This window comes from Ictalurus furcatus, chromosome 29 (assembly GCF_023375685.1).
Source record: "Ictalurus furcatus strain D&B chromosome 29, Billie_1.0, whole genome shotgun sequence".
NCBI classification, from domain to species: domain Eukaryota; kingdom Metazoa; phylum Chordata; class Actinopteri; order Siluriformes; family Ictaluridae; genus Ictalurus; species Ictalurus furcatus.
Genome location: NC_071283.1, coordinates 4,207,459 through 4,227,598, shown reverse-complemented (window position 1 = coordinate 4,227,598; position 20,140 = coordinate 4,207,459). Strand labels below are relative to the sequence as shown.

Here is a 20,140-nt window from a genome sequence, read left to right as displayed (position 1 = left end):
ATGTGACTGCCGGTCATCGGATGTTTTCTGTATGGCGCACCATTCTGTGTAAACTCTAGAGGCTGTTGCGTGAAAATGCCATGAGATCAGTAGTTTCTGAAATACTCACACCAGCCCATCCGCCATGAACAACCCTGCCACGATCAAATTCACTGAGATCATGTTTCCCCATGCTGATGTCTGATGTTAACATTAACTCAAGCTCTTGACCTGTATCTGCGTGATTTTCTGCATTGCACTGGTGTCACATTGCATAATTGTATAAATTAGCTGGTGTACAGGCGTTCCTAATAAAGATAAAAGCACTATATATATATATATATATATATATAAATAAAATGTAATTGAATTGAAGCAACCAAGTCCTAACAAATTAAACACACTTTCCTATGTTATAAAAAAACCATGGAAAAAACAACATTAATCATTTTTTTAAATCGCACCTATTATGGTTTTGAAACGTGCCTAATTTTGTTTTAAAGGTCTCATGCAATAGATTTACACGCATCTGAGGTAAAAAAAAAACAAAAAAAACCAACCACTTTAACGTGCTCATAATTTAAACTGCATCATTACCTTTTTTCCCCCCAGTTTCACAAACGACTCGTTAAATGATCCGTTCTAAAGGATTCGTTCTAAACTCTGCTCTGTTTAGTCAGATGCCCCAGTCTGTTGTGACTGGTCTACCACTGTCAGCGTGTGTCGAAAAGGAAACGCCCACTACCGTAACGAGTTTCATCTCCGTCTGTCAGCGAGCAGCCGATGGAGACCAGAGGCGGGGTTTTTGTGTTACAAACCTACGTAGATTAGTACAGGAAGTAAAGTCTGGAATCACTAACGAGTCGATTCAGCTGTTCAGAATCGATTCCTTCTTTTAGGAGTTGATAACTCTGTTTGTCCTGCGCTTTGATTTTTGAAACTTTGCAGACTTTTTTACTATCACAAACAGCTCTATAACACACTACATGAAAGGTAATATTGGAAAAAAAAACATAATAGGTGCACTTTAATTGATTAGTCTTATTCATTTATGGAAAATGAAACAGAGCGGTACAAGAGTTTTGTTTTTATATTATAGCCACACTCAGTGATTACTTCTTCCTAAACCAGGAAACAAATTTTCTTAACAACCGACCAATTACAGTTTTATTTTTAAAATAATTAGAGGGCAGATTAAAAAATGGCAGGCTGTGGATCACCTACAGGTCACATTATTGTTGAGATACGGATTATTTTCCTAACCCACGAGCCATATTATCCTGTAACTACTAAGAATTTTTCAGTAACTACAGCAAAAAATAATCTGACAGGATTTTAAAGGGTTAAAGTGTCATTTAAATCAGCTTGTGTTTGTGTGTGTGTGAGTGTGTGTGTGTGTGTGTGCGTCTCCATGTGTATACCGTATTTGTGTGTTTTGACTTTACCTGCTGCCATGCGCAGTACATTGTCTAAAGCTGGCGTCACATCTCTATCCAGCTGCTTGTGTATCCGCCCACCCAACAACAGCCCAATGTCTGGTCACGATCACAATGACAAAACACACACAATTAATGAAGATGGAAAGGAATATAATAACATAAAATATATTTAAAAAAAAAATTATATATATATACATATATATATATATATATATATATATATATATACACAATAAATATTGAAGAGAGAGAGAGAGACTTCTTACTGTCTAGATCAGAGAGAACTTTATTTTTGGCTGTTGTGTACTGTGCAGTCAGATACTCGATTTGCTGTAAAAGTACACAAATCAACAGTGACTTAGTTTGATTGTGACGGTTTCTCTGTGTTTGTTTGTTCTAAAATCTGTATGTACAGTGCCCTCCAATAATATTGGCACCCTTGGTAAATATGAGCAAAGAAGGCTCTGAAAACGTGTCTTTATTGTTCAGACTTTCGATATTTTGTTTAAAAAATTCACAAAAATATTCTGCTCTCATGGATATCAAACAACTGCAAACACAACACAGGTTTATCCAAAAAAAAAAAAAAAAAGAATCTTTGTTAAATATAGGTGTGCAACAGTTATTGGCACCCCTATGAATTCATATGAGATAAAATATATCTGAAGTATATTCCTATTGATATTTTACATTTTGTTTTAGTACACCTGGGTGACTAGGAACAGGAAATTGGTGGAACATGACTTCCTGTTTCACAGGGGTATACATATTTGTTAACACAGGCCAAATTCCCTTATTAACTCATAACAATGGGTAAGACCGGGGAATATAGCTGTGATGTGCGGCAAAAGGTTGTTGAGCTTCACAAAATGGGAAGTGGCTATAAGAAAATAGCACAAGCATTGAAAATGCCCATTTACACCATCAGGGCACTAATTAAGAAGTTCCAGTCAACTGGAAATATTATGAATGAACCTGGAATTGGATGTGTGTCTATACTGTCTCAACGCACTGTGAAGAGGATGGTTCGAGTGGCCAAAAAAATCTCCAAGGATCACAGCTGGAGAATTGCAGAAGTTAGTTATGCATCTTGGGGTCAGAAAGTCTCCAAAACTACAATCTGAAGTCACCTACATCGCCACAAGTTGTTTGGAAGGGTTTCAAGAAAAATAGCGTCTACTCTCATTAAAAAACAAACTCAAGCATCTTCAGTTTGCCAGACACTACTGGAACTTCAAATGGGATCGGGTTCTATGGTCAGATGAAAAAAAAAAAACAGCTTTTGGGCAATAAACACCAGAGGTGGTTTTTGCACAAACAGAGAGGTAGCCATATGGAAAAGTACCTCATGCCCACGGTTAAATATGGTGGTGGCTCTTTAATGTTTTGGGGCTGTTTTTCTCCCAGAGGACCTGGACATTTTGTTAGAATACATGGCATCATGGACTCTATCAAACATAAACAGACATTAAATGAAAATCTGACTGCCTCTGCCAGAAAGCTTAAAATGGGCCGTGGTTCAATCTTCCTGTAGGACAACTGTCCAAAACATACATCAAAATCAACAGAAAAATGGTTCACTGTCCACAAAATCAAGGTCCTGCCATGGCCATCCCAGTCCCCTGACTTGAATTGCATAGAAAACCTGTGGTGTGAACTGAAGAGGAGAGTCTACCAGCATGGACCTCAAAATTTGAAGGACCTGGAGAGATTCTGTATGGAGAAACGGTCTCGGATCCCTCGCCATGTATTCTCCAACCTCATCAGGCATTATAGGAGAAGACTCAGAGCTGTTATATTAGCACAAAATATTGACTAAAAGGGTGCCAATAATTGTTGCACACCTATACTTACCAAATATATTTTTGTGGGGATAAACCTGTGTTGTGTTTGCAATTGTTCGATATCCATGAGAGCAGAGTATTTTAGTGAATTATTTTTAACAAAAGATCAAAAGGTTAAACAATAAAAAGCAATGTATCACAGCCTTCTTTCTCATATTTTCCAAGGGTGCCAATATTAGTGGTATAACATTTTATGTTATACTGTTATAATTCGGTGTGTTTGTGATGTGTGTTACCGCTGGCGTATAACTGGCCAGTGATTTCAGGTCTTTTATGTTGGAGCTGACGAGTCGCTTGGTACTTTTCATCTGGGATGTAATGTTGTGGCTTCCAGTGTAGGCAACCAGTACACCCACTCTGGAACATACACAGAGTTAACACTATTATTTTTCCATATGTACTAAACATATGTGTGACATAATTACCATATGCTGTCCATATTAGTTTTTTTTTTAAGGTCCTCAGTATCACCTGTACATGTCCCCTGTATCTACACTCCTTCCCCCTACCACTTTGTAGGTACGAGATGGGCTACACCCAGTAAATGTATACCTACACTGTATATCTATATGCTAGCTGTCCTTGCTAAAATTGCAACTAAGTGTAATACCAAAGTGTAACATAGTATGTCTTGCAATAGCAGCCACTAACCACACAGGGGCAGTAACTCAACTACTTCATGCCAGCATTCACACACCCCACCACCACACACACATACAGTTATTGATGGTGATTATTAATCTCCCATTGACAAATGATTACAAAATATAAATATAGCTGCAAACTGTGCTTATCTGGGTCCAAGCACCTTCAGCAAATATCGCCCCCCCCAGTGGCCAGTTCTTGCCAAGTTACATAGAACAATAAAAATCCCTCGACGTACACTATTTAAAAAGTATGAAATGTCTGAAATTGTACGAAATGTTGCCAAAAGCCATATAGATGAAGAAAGGCATGATTTCGAAGCAACCATATAGAAATTAAAATCCAGTTACAGATTTCAGAACTATTCAGAAAACCAAATACCAGAGATATACTTGTTTGTGTGAAAAAAAACCATGAACAGCGCCCCCTAGTGGCCAATTTGAGTGACTTGCATGGCTTACTAGTCCTGTATGCGTCTTTCAAGTTTTATGTGAAACCATGCAAGCCATCATGAGTTAGAGCTGTATGTGTAAATTAGTCTCCACCTCCTTAGAATTGATTGCGGTATGGCGGCCATATTGTTCAGAAAGGTAAACATGTACACATTTTTTTATTTTTTATTTATTTTTTTGAGTATTTTGACATCAAGATTGTAAAGATTGACCAAATATCCGAGGACCATTTCCATTGGCAGAGCTAAATGGGGGTGGGGGGCGGGGCGGGACGATGAGAGTGGGGGTGGAGGATTACTATGATTCTAAGGGCCCTGGTCAGACAGTGGGCCCAGCAGAACCCCATACTTTTCTGTATGATTTTTGTCTTTATATATAATTATATTTGGTATGAAGCTGTTACAATTAACATAAAATAGAAATTCTAAAAGTTAGTCACCCTGATGTTTATCCTTCGAAGTTGGAACACAATATTTCCAAAGAATGTATGTTTTTCCACGCAATCGAGCAATAGTAATGGAACATTGAGCTTCCAAAAAGACGGAAAAGCACCAAGTGACAATAAAACTAGTCCAGCGTCACATATACTGAAGCATTCCGCAGCCTTGCAACAGCTTCCTGTGAGGAATAGATTTACACGATTACACTGTAATCGTGTAAATCTGCTTTAATTGTCCCGGGTGAGTTTATGAGAGAGGTGTCGTAATGATGTCCGATTCGTGACTGAATCGTTTGTTTGAGTCGGTTCATTTCAAAGAATTGGAGAATCCCACTGATAAAACCAAACAAAACTGATTTGATTCTCGAGTTCAACTCACTGATTCAATGATCCTGTCGCTGTTTTGGTTAATATCCACATATATTTCTGGAGCTGCTGGAGTGTGAAACTTATTATTCATAAGAAGTTTATGAATAATAATAATAATAATAATAGTAAAGTTCATTGTTCGTTTACAAGCTATTACTTGACCTATAAACTATCCCTTCTGTCTCAGAAACGTTTCACAGTTTGTATCACTTCGCTCTTCTGTGTTCACTACATAAAATCCCAATTTTAGCCATAGTTTGTTGTACCGAAACAGTTACTACAGTAGAGCTAGGGACATCATTAGCGGACATGGCAATCAAAAAAGTTCATTTTTCATGAACTTTGATATGATATGAAATATTAAAGCTCACCAGATGAGGATGAAAAGGAAGAAGGGAAGCCAATTTTAAATGGAATGTACAAATCAATGTGAGCTAGCTAGCCAGCAAGTCGATGGGGACTTCAGGATCTATTCCCACACACGTTCTGCCATACTGTGTCCGAAATGTCACTTATCCCATATTAATTTCTTATTTATAGAATTGTTGTACAAAAGCAATTTCGCACTCGTAACCGTGTCGTTATACTGAATATCGGCACGGCTGTGATTCGGCCGTCGGTAGTCAGTATAACCGCACTCTGGTGTCCTCCTAAAAGACATTACTCTTGTTCGGGGACATTTCACGCAACAAATAACAATCCTGGAGAAAGTGAAGGAGTACAAAGTCAAAAGACGTTACGTGTGTAAATCTGAAGTGGACATATGCACTGAAAGTATTTTAAAAAACCAAAAACTGTCTGAAAATGTATTCTTCACTGTACACACACACACACGGCATGCACGCACACACAATGCGGACAGGGCTCACACTTGTCTTCCCTTCACAAACGCTCATTGTGGTGTGAAGGCTGCTGTCTGCACAGTGCAGGAAAGAAAAAAGAGGAAAAGTGAAAGACGGAGAGCAGAGAAAGAAAGCGGAGAATTTCTCCGAGGACAAAATAAGGGCTATCGATGTCACATAACTGCTACACACACACACTCACACATACACACATGGGGGGAAAAGAAACTCATGCTTTTGTGAGTGCTGCAAAGGGTGTGTGTTTGTATGTGTGTGTGATAGAGAGCGAGAAAGGGAGAGAGATTCTAAACCACTGCAGGTGTACTCTCGAGTCTCTCTTCTAATGATTTGAAGTTGTATTTGAGTTACACGGCTTTGATCGCAGCAAAATTGACATTTCCACTACATTTAAATCTGGAATAAACAAACTTACAAATAAGCATGGCATTAGCATGAGCTGTGTTAGCAACATCACCGTCACACTAACAAATGCCTTTCTGATTTTTATGCAAATAAAATGCCGATGACTGATTGCAATAGCACGCACGCACACACACATGCACGCACGCACACACACACACCTTCATATTGCTGAACACCTGCACACAGATGTCAGCACATTGTTGTTTATACAGTACACACACAGAAAGAGAGTGAGAGAGGGGGATGGACAGAAAAGGGTACATACACAGAAAAAAAACAGAGGAAGAGACAGAAATAGAGAGAGGTAAACAGGTAGAGGATCATTGGAGGATGTGACTTCATTCTATTTCTAGCCACAAACTAGTGTAATTAACTTTACCTAGAGGCATTGACCTCTCTCTTTTCTCTCGCTCTCTCTCACACATACACACACACACATACATATATATATATATATATATATATATATATATATATATATATATATATATATATACACACACACACACATACACACACACACAGACACACACACTGTATATATGTGTGTCATTTATCTCAAAATGCTTGTGTATATTGCATATGTTCTTCCAATAGACTTTTATCGCAGTCGGCTTATGTTGTAGTTAAGAAGTTGACTGTTAATGTTCTTGCTCAAGGGCAACAGTGGCAGTCATGCTTTAATTCAAACCCTGACCTTTCTATCATTAGTCCAGAACGTTAAACTTCCCCTCATGATTCTGGGGGCATTTCAGAACAGACACTCGCACCAGTGCTGCTTCACACCTAGAAATTCTCTACAGCATCAAAATCTAAGCAAAGGTAACTTCTGATTGTAACCTGGACCGTGCAAAATGCCGAAACTCATCATGGAAAATTGGGGAGGTCATTTGTTTCAATTCTTATGCGGAGGATATATTTTCTCATAGTGGTGGTAAAGCCCATTTCACACTATATGATGACTAGCACTACCTTTAAAAAAAAAAAAAAAAAAAGAGTTATGAGTTATGAACTGGAGTTCTTTAATGAATTCATTCACCGTTACCTGATCACTCCATTCTGTTGCCTTAAAGCGCACCAATCATGGTTTTGAAACGTGCCTAATTTTGTTTTAAAGCTCTCATACAATAGATTTACATGCATCCGAGGTCAAAAAAAACTTTAACGTGCTCATAATTTAAACTGCATCATTACCTTTATCCCCCAGTTTCACAAACGACTCGTTAATTGATCCGTTCTAAACTCCTGCTTTCAGAGAGCATACTCTGCTCTGATTGGTCAGATGTCCCAGTCTGTTGTGATTGGTCCACCGCTGTCAGCGTGTTTCAAAAAGGAAACGCCCACTACCGTCACGAGTTTCAGCTCCGTCTGTCAGAGAACAGCCGATGAAGACCAGAGGCGGGGCTTTTTGTAAATCTGGAATCACTAACGACTCGTTTCAGCCGTTCAGAATCGGTTTCTTCTTTTGGGAGGCGATAACGCCGTTTGTCGTGCGCTTTGATTTTTTACATTCACAAACAGCTCTATAAAAAAAAACACACTACATGAAAGGTAATATTTGAAAAACCATAATAGGTGCGCTTTAATAAAACATAATCACTCATCTGTTTTCTCATGATTCATCAATCTGATCCTGATGAAAAGAACAATGATGAGACAAAGAAAGTACACCAGCTATGCTACATTGCCCCTAGGTATGACTGAGTTTGTGAATATGTGTGTGTACCCTGCAATGAACTGACTGGAAGTCCATCTATAAGCACTCTTTACAACCGTGGTGAGCTGAAAAGCACCCCAGAACGCACAACATAACGAACCTTCAGGCAGACTAGCAGCTCTGTCGCTACGTATAGTATCAAAAAGAAATGGCCTTGAGTATTGGGACATCATAAGCATATTTCAGTAGAAGTTTGTATACATACGCGATAAACACAGTTGAGCTGATGAGCGAGAATGTATAGAAGCCACGCTGGCAGTCAGCATTTTTGCGGTGCCTTTGGTGCATCTCGCCTCCGCAGTTCTCGCAGCAGCGACACAGGCAGAAAAATAAACCCACCAGTGGCATCAGCAGCACGAACACAACACCCAAGGTTGCCAGCACGATGAAGCCGATCTCATAATAAATGGCCTTCGGAGAGAGAGAGAGGAAAAAAAGTGTGAAAATGATGAGTCATGTTTTATTTCATCAGTTATGAAAACCTTACGTGGCTCAATACAAAACAAGATTACATCATTCTTTATGTAATCATCGAGTCGCCATATTTACGGAATCACAATCGGTGCTTAGTTGTTAAGCAACGCAGTTCGCTCTGTTCAGTTTTAAATAATGTCTTCTAGGATAAGGTCGGTGAGTTGTTTCATTAGTCTAACTGTAAGACTTTTGGACTCAACTGCCCAATTCTGAATACGAATACGACTCTACTGTAGTAATGATCCACATGGATTTCCAGTTCATTTATTTCAGTGGCCAACAAAGTGCACATGCACGTAATACCGGTACATCAGCAATGTGCTTGCACGTGAACGCCCAACCATGAATATGTAAATAATTGCTCCACTCCTCTTGCTCTCTGTATCCAATCTATTACTTTTTTTTCAACTGAAAACAGTGGGGCATTAACACATATGACAAAGAGGTCTATGTGAATGATATAGACAAATGAGTGACAAATTAAAGGAAAAAAACAACTGCATCAAGCATGGTTAGTAAGGTGTTGGGTCTTCACAAGCCATCATAATAGCTTCAGTGCGAATCAGCCCTGGCATGGACTCTACACGTCTCTGGAACTGGACTAAAGCGATGAACATTATTCTTCCGAAAGATATTCTCTCGTTTGCTGTTTTAATGATAGTGGTGGAGAGCATTATCGAACATGCTTCTCCAAAATCTCCCATACGTAGGTGTTCAACTGGGTTGAGATCTGGTGAGGGTGAAGGCCGTAGCATATGATTAACATCATTTTCATCCTCATTAAACCTATCAGTGCACCCTCTTGCCAAGTGGAAGGGGGTGGAGTTACAAGAGACCACTCCCATCAATATAGAAATGTTTCATTATTGCGTAAAGGTGACCATCCGAGTTTTGTATTGATTTTGTATTGACTTATTCTCTCTAACGGGACAAGTTGAGCCGAACCATTCCACCAAAATAAACAAACCTGGCCACAGTGTAACAGAGCCAATTATGTTTTTTTTTGTTTAATTCATCACCTGGGTGTGAAAATGATATGACAGGATATTTAGATGTTAATGTTTTTACAACTGTGTAAATAAATGAACGAATACAATATGGAATTAAATATAATGACAAGGATAAATGTCTAAATGTTTGTACCCCGCCACTCCTCTCACCCCACCCCCACCCACAGTTAGAATAGGAATGTCATAGCAAGTGAAGTTGTTACCTGTAGCGTCAGGACAATGTTCTCAGGCTGTTGTTCCGTGATGTTGATAAAGCAGCAGTGACAAAACGAAGGTGAAAGTGAGATTTAGACAGAGTAATCAAGTCTAATAACTAATATATACACACATCCACACAAAGACACACACCTTCTGGAGCTCCTCTGGTTTGATTCTCTTCATGTTTTGTTGCAGAATCTTGACAACGAGATCTGTTTAAAAAAAGAGAGAAAAGAATAAGAATAAATAAATAAATAAACAAATAAATAAAGGTTGATGTGTTGACTCCATGATTGGGGTGCCATTTATTATTACATTTACAAATGTGTATGTAAAAGGTAAACTCTAGGATATTTCAATAGACAGTTTGTGCATGCTTCAGATAAATTACTCCCAGAAAATAGTATTTTTGCCCACCCTAGACCACTATAACGGCAAATCACCTTGAAAAATAATCACTAAAATAGTTTTTAAAATCTTATTAGTGTGAGAATCTATTTAATATCTTATGCCTGAAACTTCTTTGTCCATGAGTCATCCATTAAATTACCATTACTGTCGTTCCTTCAACCCTGCTACCTGATATATTTGGAAACTCGAGATTTATGTTAGTCAGTCTTCTTACGTGTAAATTTGCACACGTGATTTTCATGAATACCAAATTTCTTGTGTGACGAATGATTTATGAATAAATTCAGTGTCAGGTCCAGTGCCAGTGAAGAAACGAGATGTTGCCTGAGATTTTTATTATTATTTTTTTTTAACAATAAGATTCGGGTAGATTCTTAGATTCAGTGTTGGAAACTCGATAAGCACGTACATTCGTTGGAATTATTACGATATAAACATCCTCTAAAGTTATTCTCCATCCCCCCCTAGCTCTGAGCAACAATATTTGGAAGCAAGAAAATACTATATAATCATCTATAAGTAGGCTGAGTCACCACTATATGTTATTGATACTGTATACTATATGGTCATCTACACAAGTCTTTTAGAAATAAAATGTATTATTATTGTTATTGCTAGAACGTGACTCTTACTTAGCTAATTATGAGTCATCACACACCCACGTGCTGACTCAGAACCGGACTGAAACATGCTTTATCATGGAGACTCATGCACATTATCCCAACTCTCAGAGCTTTTTGTTTTTGATCGTTTGAGATTTCAGGAGAAGGTCCAAACCATTAAAACTTTCTAATCTGAACACATTCAGTCTAAAGTTCGCTATGGTGCAGTGTTGGGTTGCCAAGACTGCCATGACGTGACAAAGTAACAAACGTGTGTAAAACAATACCAACAACAACAAATATAATATTGCTCTTTCATTTGAAACGCAGAAACAGTCTGAACTTATTAGACGTATGACATGTAACACTGACTGACATTATCCCAGACGCGTCTGTAGCACTGTCATATATTACGTCTGCTTTGATTTCGCTAATATATAGAAATCAAACGAGGCAAAATCCCAAAAATTGAAACAAGTCCTGCAAGAAACAAGTGTAAGAACAGATGTAGAAAGAGCAGCGCGGCACAACCTCAACAACAGAACAGAAATCCTATCTAGCTAGACTTTTTTTTTATTTTTTTTTTTACAGCATACGTTGTTTGTATTCAGTACGCGTTGTCAAACGCAATGTGACTCAGACGCACAGCAGAAAATTGTGTGCCTGCCTTGGAAGCCATCGCTACGGTGGCCCGTAAGCGCAAAACACACTGACAGACCGAAACACGCGAGCAAATTCAGAAGAAGTAGGTTCATGATGAACATCACATGCACGTTGTGGCATAAAAGATTTGCACAGTCTTAGTCTAGTGAGAACAATTTAATGCAGGGCCAAGTCTAAAATCTAAAATAACATCGTATGAATGTCTAAAGTGCATAAAGTACATTCATTCTGGCTCACGTTTCTTCTTAGTGTAAACACCCTGTAGTTTACCGTTTTCTTTCTCTCAGTCTGACGCACGCTGTAGCCAATCAGCGGCAAGCATGTGCTGAAACTGATTCGTTCGTATTGTCTAAACTGAAGACGAAAATCAAATGAAGACATTCGTTACGCCAATAACAGGCTGAATGGCTACAGTATGTAATCTGGAATACGTCTAAATATAGTTGCTGGTGAGGTAGAAAGTTAATCTCTTTCCCTGCTTGGGATTATTTACTATACAAAAGGATTTAGCATTGCAAGTCATCTATATACAATGAAGGTAAAAACAAATGTACACATTTCCTAACTAGAGCGTATTAGCGTGTTAGCTTTATGTTGTAGCGTCGTCAAAAAAACGTCTTCCTGTTGCTTCAACTAATGCAAATCGTTCTAGTTTAAATAATGGTTCAAATTCAAGCTCATAAGAACTAGTAAAACCTAGTAAAACTCTGGCCAGCGTGTTTATGTGTGTGTGTGTGTGTGTGTGTGCATTTGGGAGGTTAAAATTTGAATTGTAGTTGTACGCTTAGCCATATTTAGCTACATAGGACACGATTACACAAGTGTGTGGGTGTACGAATGCGTGCGAGTGTGAGTCACCCTGTATTTAAAACACACGATTAGTATCATGACCTACATTACGCAGTCACAACACAAATAACAAGCTGCTTAAGCACTAAGCTGCATCTATCTACTGCATGTCTTTTAAACACAGTAACTCTTTTTCATTAGGTCTGTACGTGTCAGGTTCGAGAGCGGGTGCAGTTGTAAAAAAAAAACAAAAACCCAGTGCTTTAATAATAATAATAATAATAATATTTTCCATGTATTCTAGTTTATTCCACTAGTCATTAGATTTCCTTAGACTTATTAATCAATGTATCACCATAGAGACCTATTTTCATTGAATCGTAATTAAAATGAATTCTTTTTAAAAAATAATCTAAAACTTACTCAGTCCATACACATTTTCAAGAAGTTCTAATTTAAGACTGGAAATTTTTAGATGTTTAAGAAATGCTCATGTTTTCGACAAGAACAGGACTAGCAAAATGGTGGAGTTGTACCAGTAAATTATACCTGCGCCTACACAGAGCCCTACACCTCCTTCTGTAACATTACAAACTTTAAGTGCGCTATTTTTATAATCGTGACATGTGAAATGACTTGCCTACTAGTGCATGCTATCTCTGTGCTCATGAACACTACACAGTAATCAGATGTCCTGCTTGGTTTATGTTGGGCTTGAACGCTAATTCGATATAATTACAACAAGTATGGTTTTGTAGTGGTTGTGGTTCAGACAAGCACCAGGAGTGGTGAAAATCAGCTGGATAACTTTTTTGTATACATGAGTATGCATGCCAATACTAATCCAACAAAAGTTGCAAAGTGACATAAGACATACAGCCATTCTCCTAGGCACTTTCTTGCCGATTTTCCAGTGGGTCGGCACTGATACTTAACCGGGGTTCATAGAACCACATTTACATAAGTAATAGCTTTCTAATTATTTCCACCCCTCTGAAAACCCAGGGGTGGCTAACCTATGCCAAAACCCTGGATAACGTATGTATAACCATCACATTCACACCACTGGGGAGTCAATGTTAACCTTATAGGACCTGGAAAAGATACATGGTGATGCCCAGGTAGCATCAGCGCATACTTCCTGGAGCCTCTAATTAACGCCTATGACAAGGAGATGCTCCTCGTATGGCATGCCATGATAAGGATTGGGCATCCAGCCCGTCTATCATCCACCACTGAGTGGACAAGGGGGATGCTCGTGTCTATCCTCCATGACAGATATACAACAGGACTGTGGTGCCATAAAGATGCCAACTAGTACCATAGAGTAAAAACCAGGCACATAAAGGAATGCTCTGCAAGGAAGGCTTGCTTTCAAGAATTTAATTAATGTAATTGACAAATTAGGCTATATAACTTTGAACAAGAAAAACCGAGTTCAACCAAAAGGTCACCGTAACACTCCCATGTAAGGCTGTTCTCCCAATCCTTTTGATGAAGTTATTGCTAGCAATTCAACATCTTGCATAGGCTAGTAAGGACCAGGGCTCTTGGAGGATGAAGGCCCCTTTAAGACAGGTTGTAATAGGTTTATGAGCCTCCAGAAAGATGCTCTTCAATGGATGCCACATACACCTTTAGTGTAAAGGTGAACTTGTCCGAGAAAGGTATTCTGGGACTGAAGTAATACACACTGGATCTCGCTGATGAGGTGCACACCATTTGTAGAACAGCTTCCACCTAAGGGTATACAAAGCCCATGTACTAGGGACAGCAGATCTGATCAGGGAGGAAGCCACCAGGGTGTTCCTATCACTAGCGAAAGCAGCATTGGATAACAAAGTCTTGTCCCAGAAGGCTGTCCAGCTCCATCAGGGAGGACCACAATCAGCAATGCGCCGACCTGGTATTGGCAAAGAAATCCACCTATGCCTTGCCAAGTTTTTCCCAGATCTGGGACACCACTCTCCCTCTTGTCCGCTGCACCACTGCATAAATTCCATCTGGTTGCTGTGTTCAAATCTCACACTGGAAGGGGCCACATGCCAGCCAGTCTCTCTCCGATGGGGCACTGATCCCAAATGGACACATTTAGTTAGAAAGTCGTGCTTCTCTAGTAAGCTATAGTCTGTAAACCTCTTACCTGAGACAAGGATACATACATCTGTTTGTTGGACTTAGGGTCTAGCTATAGTAGAGTGGTTGCCATGACTAGTTTAGAGCCTGTCAGAGGGGCCTGTCCAGGAAGCTACAACTTCATGGAGAGGCATATGGTCAATCCTCTTTAAGGGGTCTTCCTATTGGGTACTTAATGAGCCATCTTTTTTCTTTCTTTTTGCATTCATGGTTCTTTTATTGCCAATCCCAATCTCTTTCTCTAGAATCCTGCCTTGCCTCTCAGGACTTTGTGTGCAAATGAATTACCATGCAAAAGCAATTTTTTTTAAGTATGCAGTAAACATCATAAACATCAGAAGATAAATCAGACAGTGCAGGGGAACAGAGGACCCCCGCCACCCCCTCCTTCACCATCCTCCTTGGCTTTCTTTCTTTCATTTTTTCCCCCATTTTGAATATTTCTTTGAATAATGCATTCATATTAAATGACTAGGTTTCACAAAATGTTCATTAAATGTGTGTGTAATTAAAATAAATAAGATAATAAAACTTGACAGCATGCAAAAATGAAGGAATCAGCACACTTAGAGGAAGTTCACCTGCCTTTCTTTTTACTTCATAGCAAATAAACTAATTGTTTAATGACTGAACATTCTGGCTTCATGAAACATACCTCAAACAAACTAAATCAAATTGTTTTAATTAATGGCATATTGTTTTCCAGATCAAGTAGAGGAAACAATTATGGAACCAATCAATGTCGAGGAAAAAATTATGGACTCATCAACATCATCAAAAATCACAGTTAGTACTTTGTTGCTCCTCCTCAGGCTTCTATGATGACCTGAATTCGTTGATGCATGGACTTCACTAATGAAAAACAATATTCTCCATCAAGCAGGTTCCAAATTTCTCGAATAGCGGTTGAAAGATCAGCTTTGCAGGATGGAGCCATGTCATGGACCGATTTTTTAAAATTTCCACCATCAGTTTTCAATCGGATTGAGATCTGGACTGTTTTCTGGTCCTGTCTTTGAGTTGCCTTTCCTGAAGAAATGCTTCAACACTTTTTGCTCTGTGGCAAAATGCATTATCATCCAAAAAAAATTACTTCATCGTCACCAAAGCTATTTTCTATCGATGGAATGAGAAAAGTGTCCAAAATTTAAATATACACCTGTGCATTGACTGTTGAGGGCTCCCCTGGTCCTTTCCCTGACATGCAACCCCATATCATAAACGAGTGGAAATCTGATAGTTTTCTTCAGGCAGTCGTCTTTATATGTTTCATTAGAACGGCACCAGACAAAAGTTCCAGCATCGTCTCCTCGGCCAACACAGATTCATAATTCATCGCTGAATATCACTTTCATCCAACCATCCACACGCCATGATTTCTTTAGTCCACTGTAACCTTGTTTTCTTCTGTTGAGGTGTTAGTGCTGGTTTACGTTCGGCTTTTCTATACGTAAACCACATTTCATTCAGCCGATTTCTTACAGTTCTGTCACAAACACTGACTCATTTGCTTTGTTCTGCGTTTTCTATTTTCAAGGCGTATCGCTTTGAGTTTTCTATCCTGACGCTTTGGCGTCTTCCTCGATAACCCGTATGTTTTCCTTTTTCCATTTTGTTTATACCTGCACCAAATTTTAGACACAGCTGACTGGGAACAACCGACATCTTTTGCCACACTCTGTGTTGGAGTTTTATAATCCTTTCCATTGTTTCCTTTAAAAAAAAAAATCCAAGGTTAAAGACTGTAAGTACTCGCTTTTAACTGCAGACTAATTAGCATTTTTAGACTTGTGCTGTTATTTGTTTTAGAAATGCAAATTTCAAGGTAATTCCATGATTTTTTTTCCTCAACACTGAGCGATTCCATACTTTCCTCGACTTGATCTGGAAAAAAAAATACGCCATTAATTAAAATAATTTCATTGAACTTGTTTGAGGCATGTCTCACAAAGCCAGAATGTTCAGCTATTAAACAAAAATACTTTTCTGCGATTTGTTTATTTGCTACGTAGTAAAAAGCCGGGTGAACATCCTCTAAGTGTACTGATTCCATCATTTTTGCCAGGGGTTGTAGTCCATGTATAAAAGTTCAGTAATTAATTGCCAATTATATCATTTCAAGCTGAGCAATTTAGGTTCGCATTAGCGTATACTCAGTAGTCTACTTATACGTAAATTTACATGACTTCAGGAGCTCTCACAGGATACAAACTTTTTTCCGAACTAACAGCGTTTTCAAGAATATCAAATTTCCTGTGTAAATGCCACTACAAATGATTTGTGAATAAATTGGTTTGTATCCAGCTTTATAAACGCCTGTGTGTTTAAGACTGAATAATGTGAAGTAATATTACATGCTGATGTGTGTACATAGGCTATAGGACGATTCTCTCATAAGCATTGCAATGGCGGGTTGTAAATTTGTGATTATTTCCGAAAATAAATAATAATTTAAACTTCTTCAATGGCAACTTTGGTGCATGTAGATCACATTTCCAGATTTACAGTCTTGGAATTATAATCGCTTCATCATTTGGAAAGTTTCATTGTAACATTGTAAGGCCACACTGTAATGTTGGCAGCATATGGCACTCAGATTATGAGATTAGGTGATGAGGCAGGTGACTCAGAGAGACAGATCGGCTAATTGATTAGGCAGCAGGGACTTACCTCTGCAATCCTATTCTCCTCTAAACACGCAAACACACACACACACACACACACACACACACACACAGAGTGCAGTGTGTGACAATTTTTATGTCTATAGACTCAGTTATGCCAAAGAAAATGTCATAGTTTATGCTTTCGTTTCTACCCCAATGAAATCATCAGTTTCAGGAGGTCTACGTACAGGCCAATAAAGAAGCACGTCAATGCTACTATGTAATGCCTGGATGAGGAACAATCCTGAAAAAAACAATAACATTCCTAGAATTACGGCAGTGATATTTGTGGTAACTGCCGTAGAGGATCTCCTGTCCTCTGGCTGCAATCCCCTTGAACAGTAAGGCTGGCTTTAGGGTGAATGGTTGTACAGACTCCACCACAAACCCCCTGCCAGTGCAAGCACCAATCCGGCCCTGCCAGACCCCACCACCATCCTTGCCTTGCCAGTCCAAACACCAGCCCGGCCCTGCCAGGCTCCACCATCAACACCCAAATCCTTCTAAGCTCCACCACCAACCAAGCCCTGCCAGTCTCCACCGCCAACCCAACCCTGCCAGGCTCCACTACCAACCCAGCCATGCTATGGCTCCACCATCAACACCGAGCCCTTCCAGTCCCAGCAGCAACAAAGCCCTGCTAGACTCCACCATCAACCCACCCCAGCCAGGCCCCGGCACCAGTCCAGCCCTGCCTGACACGAGCTCAGATGCAGACCTGCTTAGTTTTTATGTGAGCACTAGTGCACCCTAGCCAAGCGATATCAGAGCTCACAAAGGACTACATTCTCCAGAGGATGTCCGGTCATATCCAAAATCTTCCCCCAGAAAACCAACTTGCCAAGGAAGAAAAGAGCATAAAAAAGCAATTCAAACTCACACAACAATGAAGCCAGCATTCGAAAATAAGAATAAGGCACATTTTGGCAAAAGACCCTTTCAGAAGAAAGAGTAGCAAGTGCAGTGTGTGAAATTCAGTACATGGGCCCATGCTGCCTAAACTACCTGCAAGGCATATTATGTGGGCCAGAACTGTGACACTGAAGAGTTTGATTAGTCAGAATAAGTCAGTACATTGTTTTTCCAAACACCACTGTATTCCACGACTGTTTATTTCAGAGACCAGCTTTCTACTGTTGTTCCTCACAGAGCGCTGGGGCATGGGGGAAGGGATAATCTACAGTTGTTTGTCATGGACTTTGTTGAAAATTCACCACTGAATTATATTTTGCATTTGTTCATTCTGAAATTCATTCTGAAATTTGCGTGTTTCAATTGTTGTTGATTTAGTAAGACTTTAGCAGCAGTGAACTAACATTTCTTATTAAACCAAACCCAAACCCCGAGTAACACCCAACAAGTAAAACCTAGTTTTACATACTGTAAAAAACACTACGACCCAACAAACTACTGTTTCTACAGTCATATGCTTTAGAAGTATACAGCTCTGGACCTGGTGGCTTACTGTTTTCTAATAGGGTGAATTCAGGTGAATTGTCACAGGTAAACCATGCACCGTTTATTTTCTGGCCTTATTAGTGAAAGTCAAAACGTATGATACTAAGCTCTTGCGAAAACATGTGATACCATAACTTAATTCATGTGACATCATATAAGGGGGTGTGTTTAACATCAAACAGAAAGCTGACCTAAAAATTCTTGAGGATCGTGGTTCGGTCATTTGGGACAGCATGGTTCGGGTTCATTAAAATTCACTAAGTGGAGAGTGAAAAAGTGAAGGGATATAATGGATGCATGAAACACCCCACAACAATGGTTAAATGATAGATACACTGATGGATTTTATGTGCATTAAATTGTGTTTTCATGAAGCATTTTAAGAAAAGGTTAATAAGGCATACGACTGGGAAATGTATACAGAATGTATTTCTATTGTAAGCCCTACTATATTTTAAAGATTAGTGCAAGAAATTAATACGTTACTTAAATTTTAATGGTGGGTTTCTCCTGCGATTATTAGCCCCACGTTAACTGTTCGTGTTGAATTTTTAAAAGTTATGAATTTTGAAAATACTGACGATTTCCTAAACCCCGTTATTGTTGTTTCTGCTGTAAAATACGAATGACAGGTCACCTAGGTCTAGGTCACCATCGTTCAGACAATATTAGAAGATAGTGATCATGAATCTAAAGTTGACTGAAATTTGATTTGTCATGAAGAAGTATGTTAAAAATGAATACAATTTTAAAATGTGTACCAATGAAAATAGGTCACAAATGAGCGAATGTCATTTAAAATGGGTTTCCGTCAGGTTTGACAAAAGGGTAAGCCACGCTTCGTTTAAACACGATATAAACACGTTCCCTTCGCATGCACTGTAGAGTCAGCACCTTGAGGAATTCAGAAATGCATCATGTGTTTTGCTGGAATAATGGCAAGAACGCTTATACTGTAAAATATTGGCTGTAAAGTTTACAGTAATTTACAGTAAAGAACTGTAATACCTTTATAATAGCATAGTATACTCCAAAGCAATCTTTTTGCTCGAGTTAATTTGGCGGTTGAGTGAATGCACCCAAGCTGGGTTAGTTGTAGAGGCTCAGTGGTTATGGTTTTGAGTTACAGATCAAGAAGGTTGTGTGTTCAAATCCCACCACTACCAAACTACCATGCTTGGGTCCTTGAGCAAGTCCCTCAACCTTCAGCTCATTATCCTGCATCAGATGTAAACTACTTCTTTTTTTATTTATGTAATTAAGGATCAGCCAGATGTGCAAATCCTACACAGGGTCGCGGGGGAACCTGGAGGTTGTCCCAGGGAACTTGGGGCACAAGGTGGGGGACACCATGGACAGGGTGGCAATCCATTACAGGACATAATCGCACACATTCACACACCACAGACAATCTGGAAATGCCAATCAGTATACAATGCATGACTTTGGACTGGAGGAGGAAACCGGAGTACACGGAGGAAACTATGTGGAGAACATGCAAACTGAGGCAGGATTCGAACCCACAACCCCAGAGGTGCGAGGTAAATGATAATAAAAAGATATTTTATAGTTGCTTAGTGTATT

At 39.2% G+C, this 20,140-nt stretch overlaps 1 protein-coding gene across 1 annotated transcript in view; it reads right to left on the bottom strand.

The window, feature by feature from the left end:
• The window catches only part of prom1b (prominin 1 b), a 52,229-nt gene that overhangs the window by 31,630 nt on the left and 459 nt on the right, over window positions 1-20,140 (bottom strand). The window contains exons 2-7 of the mRNA XM_053619263.1: window positions 9,982-10,043; window positions 9,837-9,863; window positions 8,355-8,560; window positions 3,499-3,619; window positions 1,685-1,748; window positions 1,425-1,514 (exon numbers count right to left, since the gene is read on the bottom strand). Of these exons, the coding sequence (XP_053475238.1) occupies window positions 1,425-1,514; window positions 1,685-1,748; window positions 3,499-3,619; window positions 8,355-8,560; window positions 9,837-9,863; window positions 9,982-10,043 (570 nt within the window). The remainder of the gene's footprint in view (window positions 1-1,424; window positions 1,515-1,684; window positions 1,749-3,498; window positions 3,620-8,354; window positions 8,561-9,836; window positions 9,864-9,981; window positions 10,044-20,140) is intronic.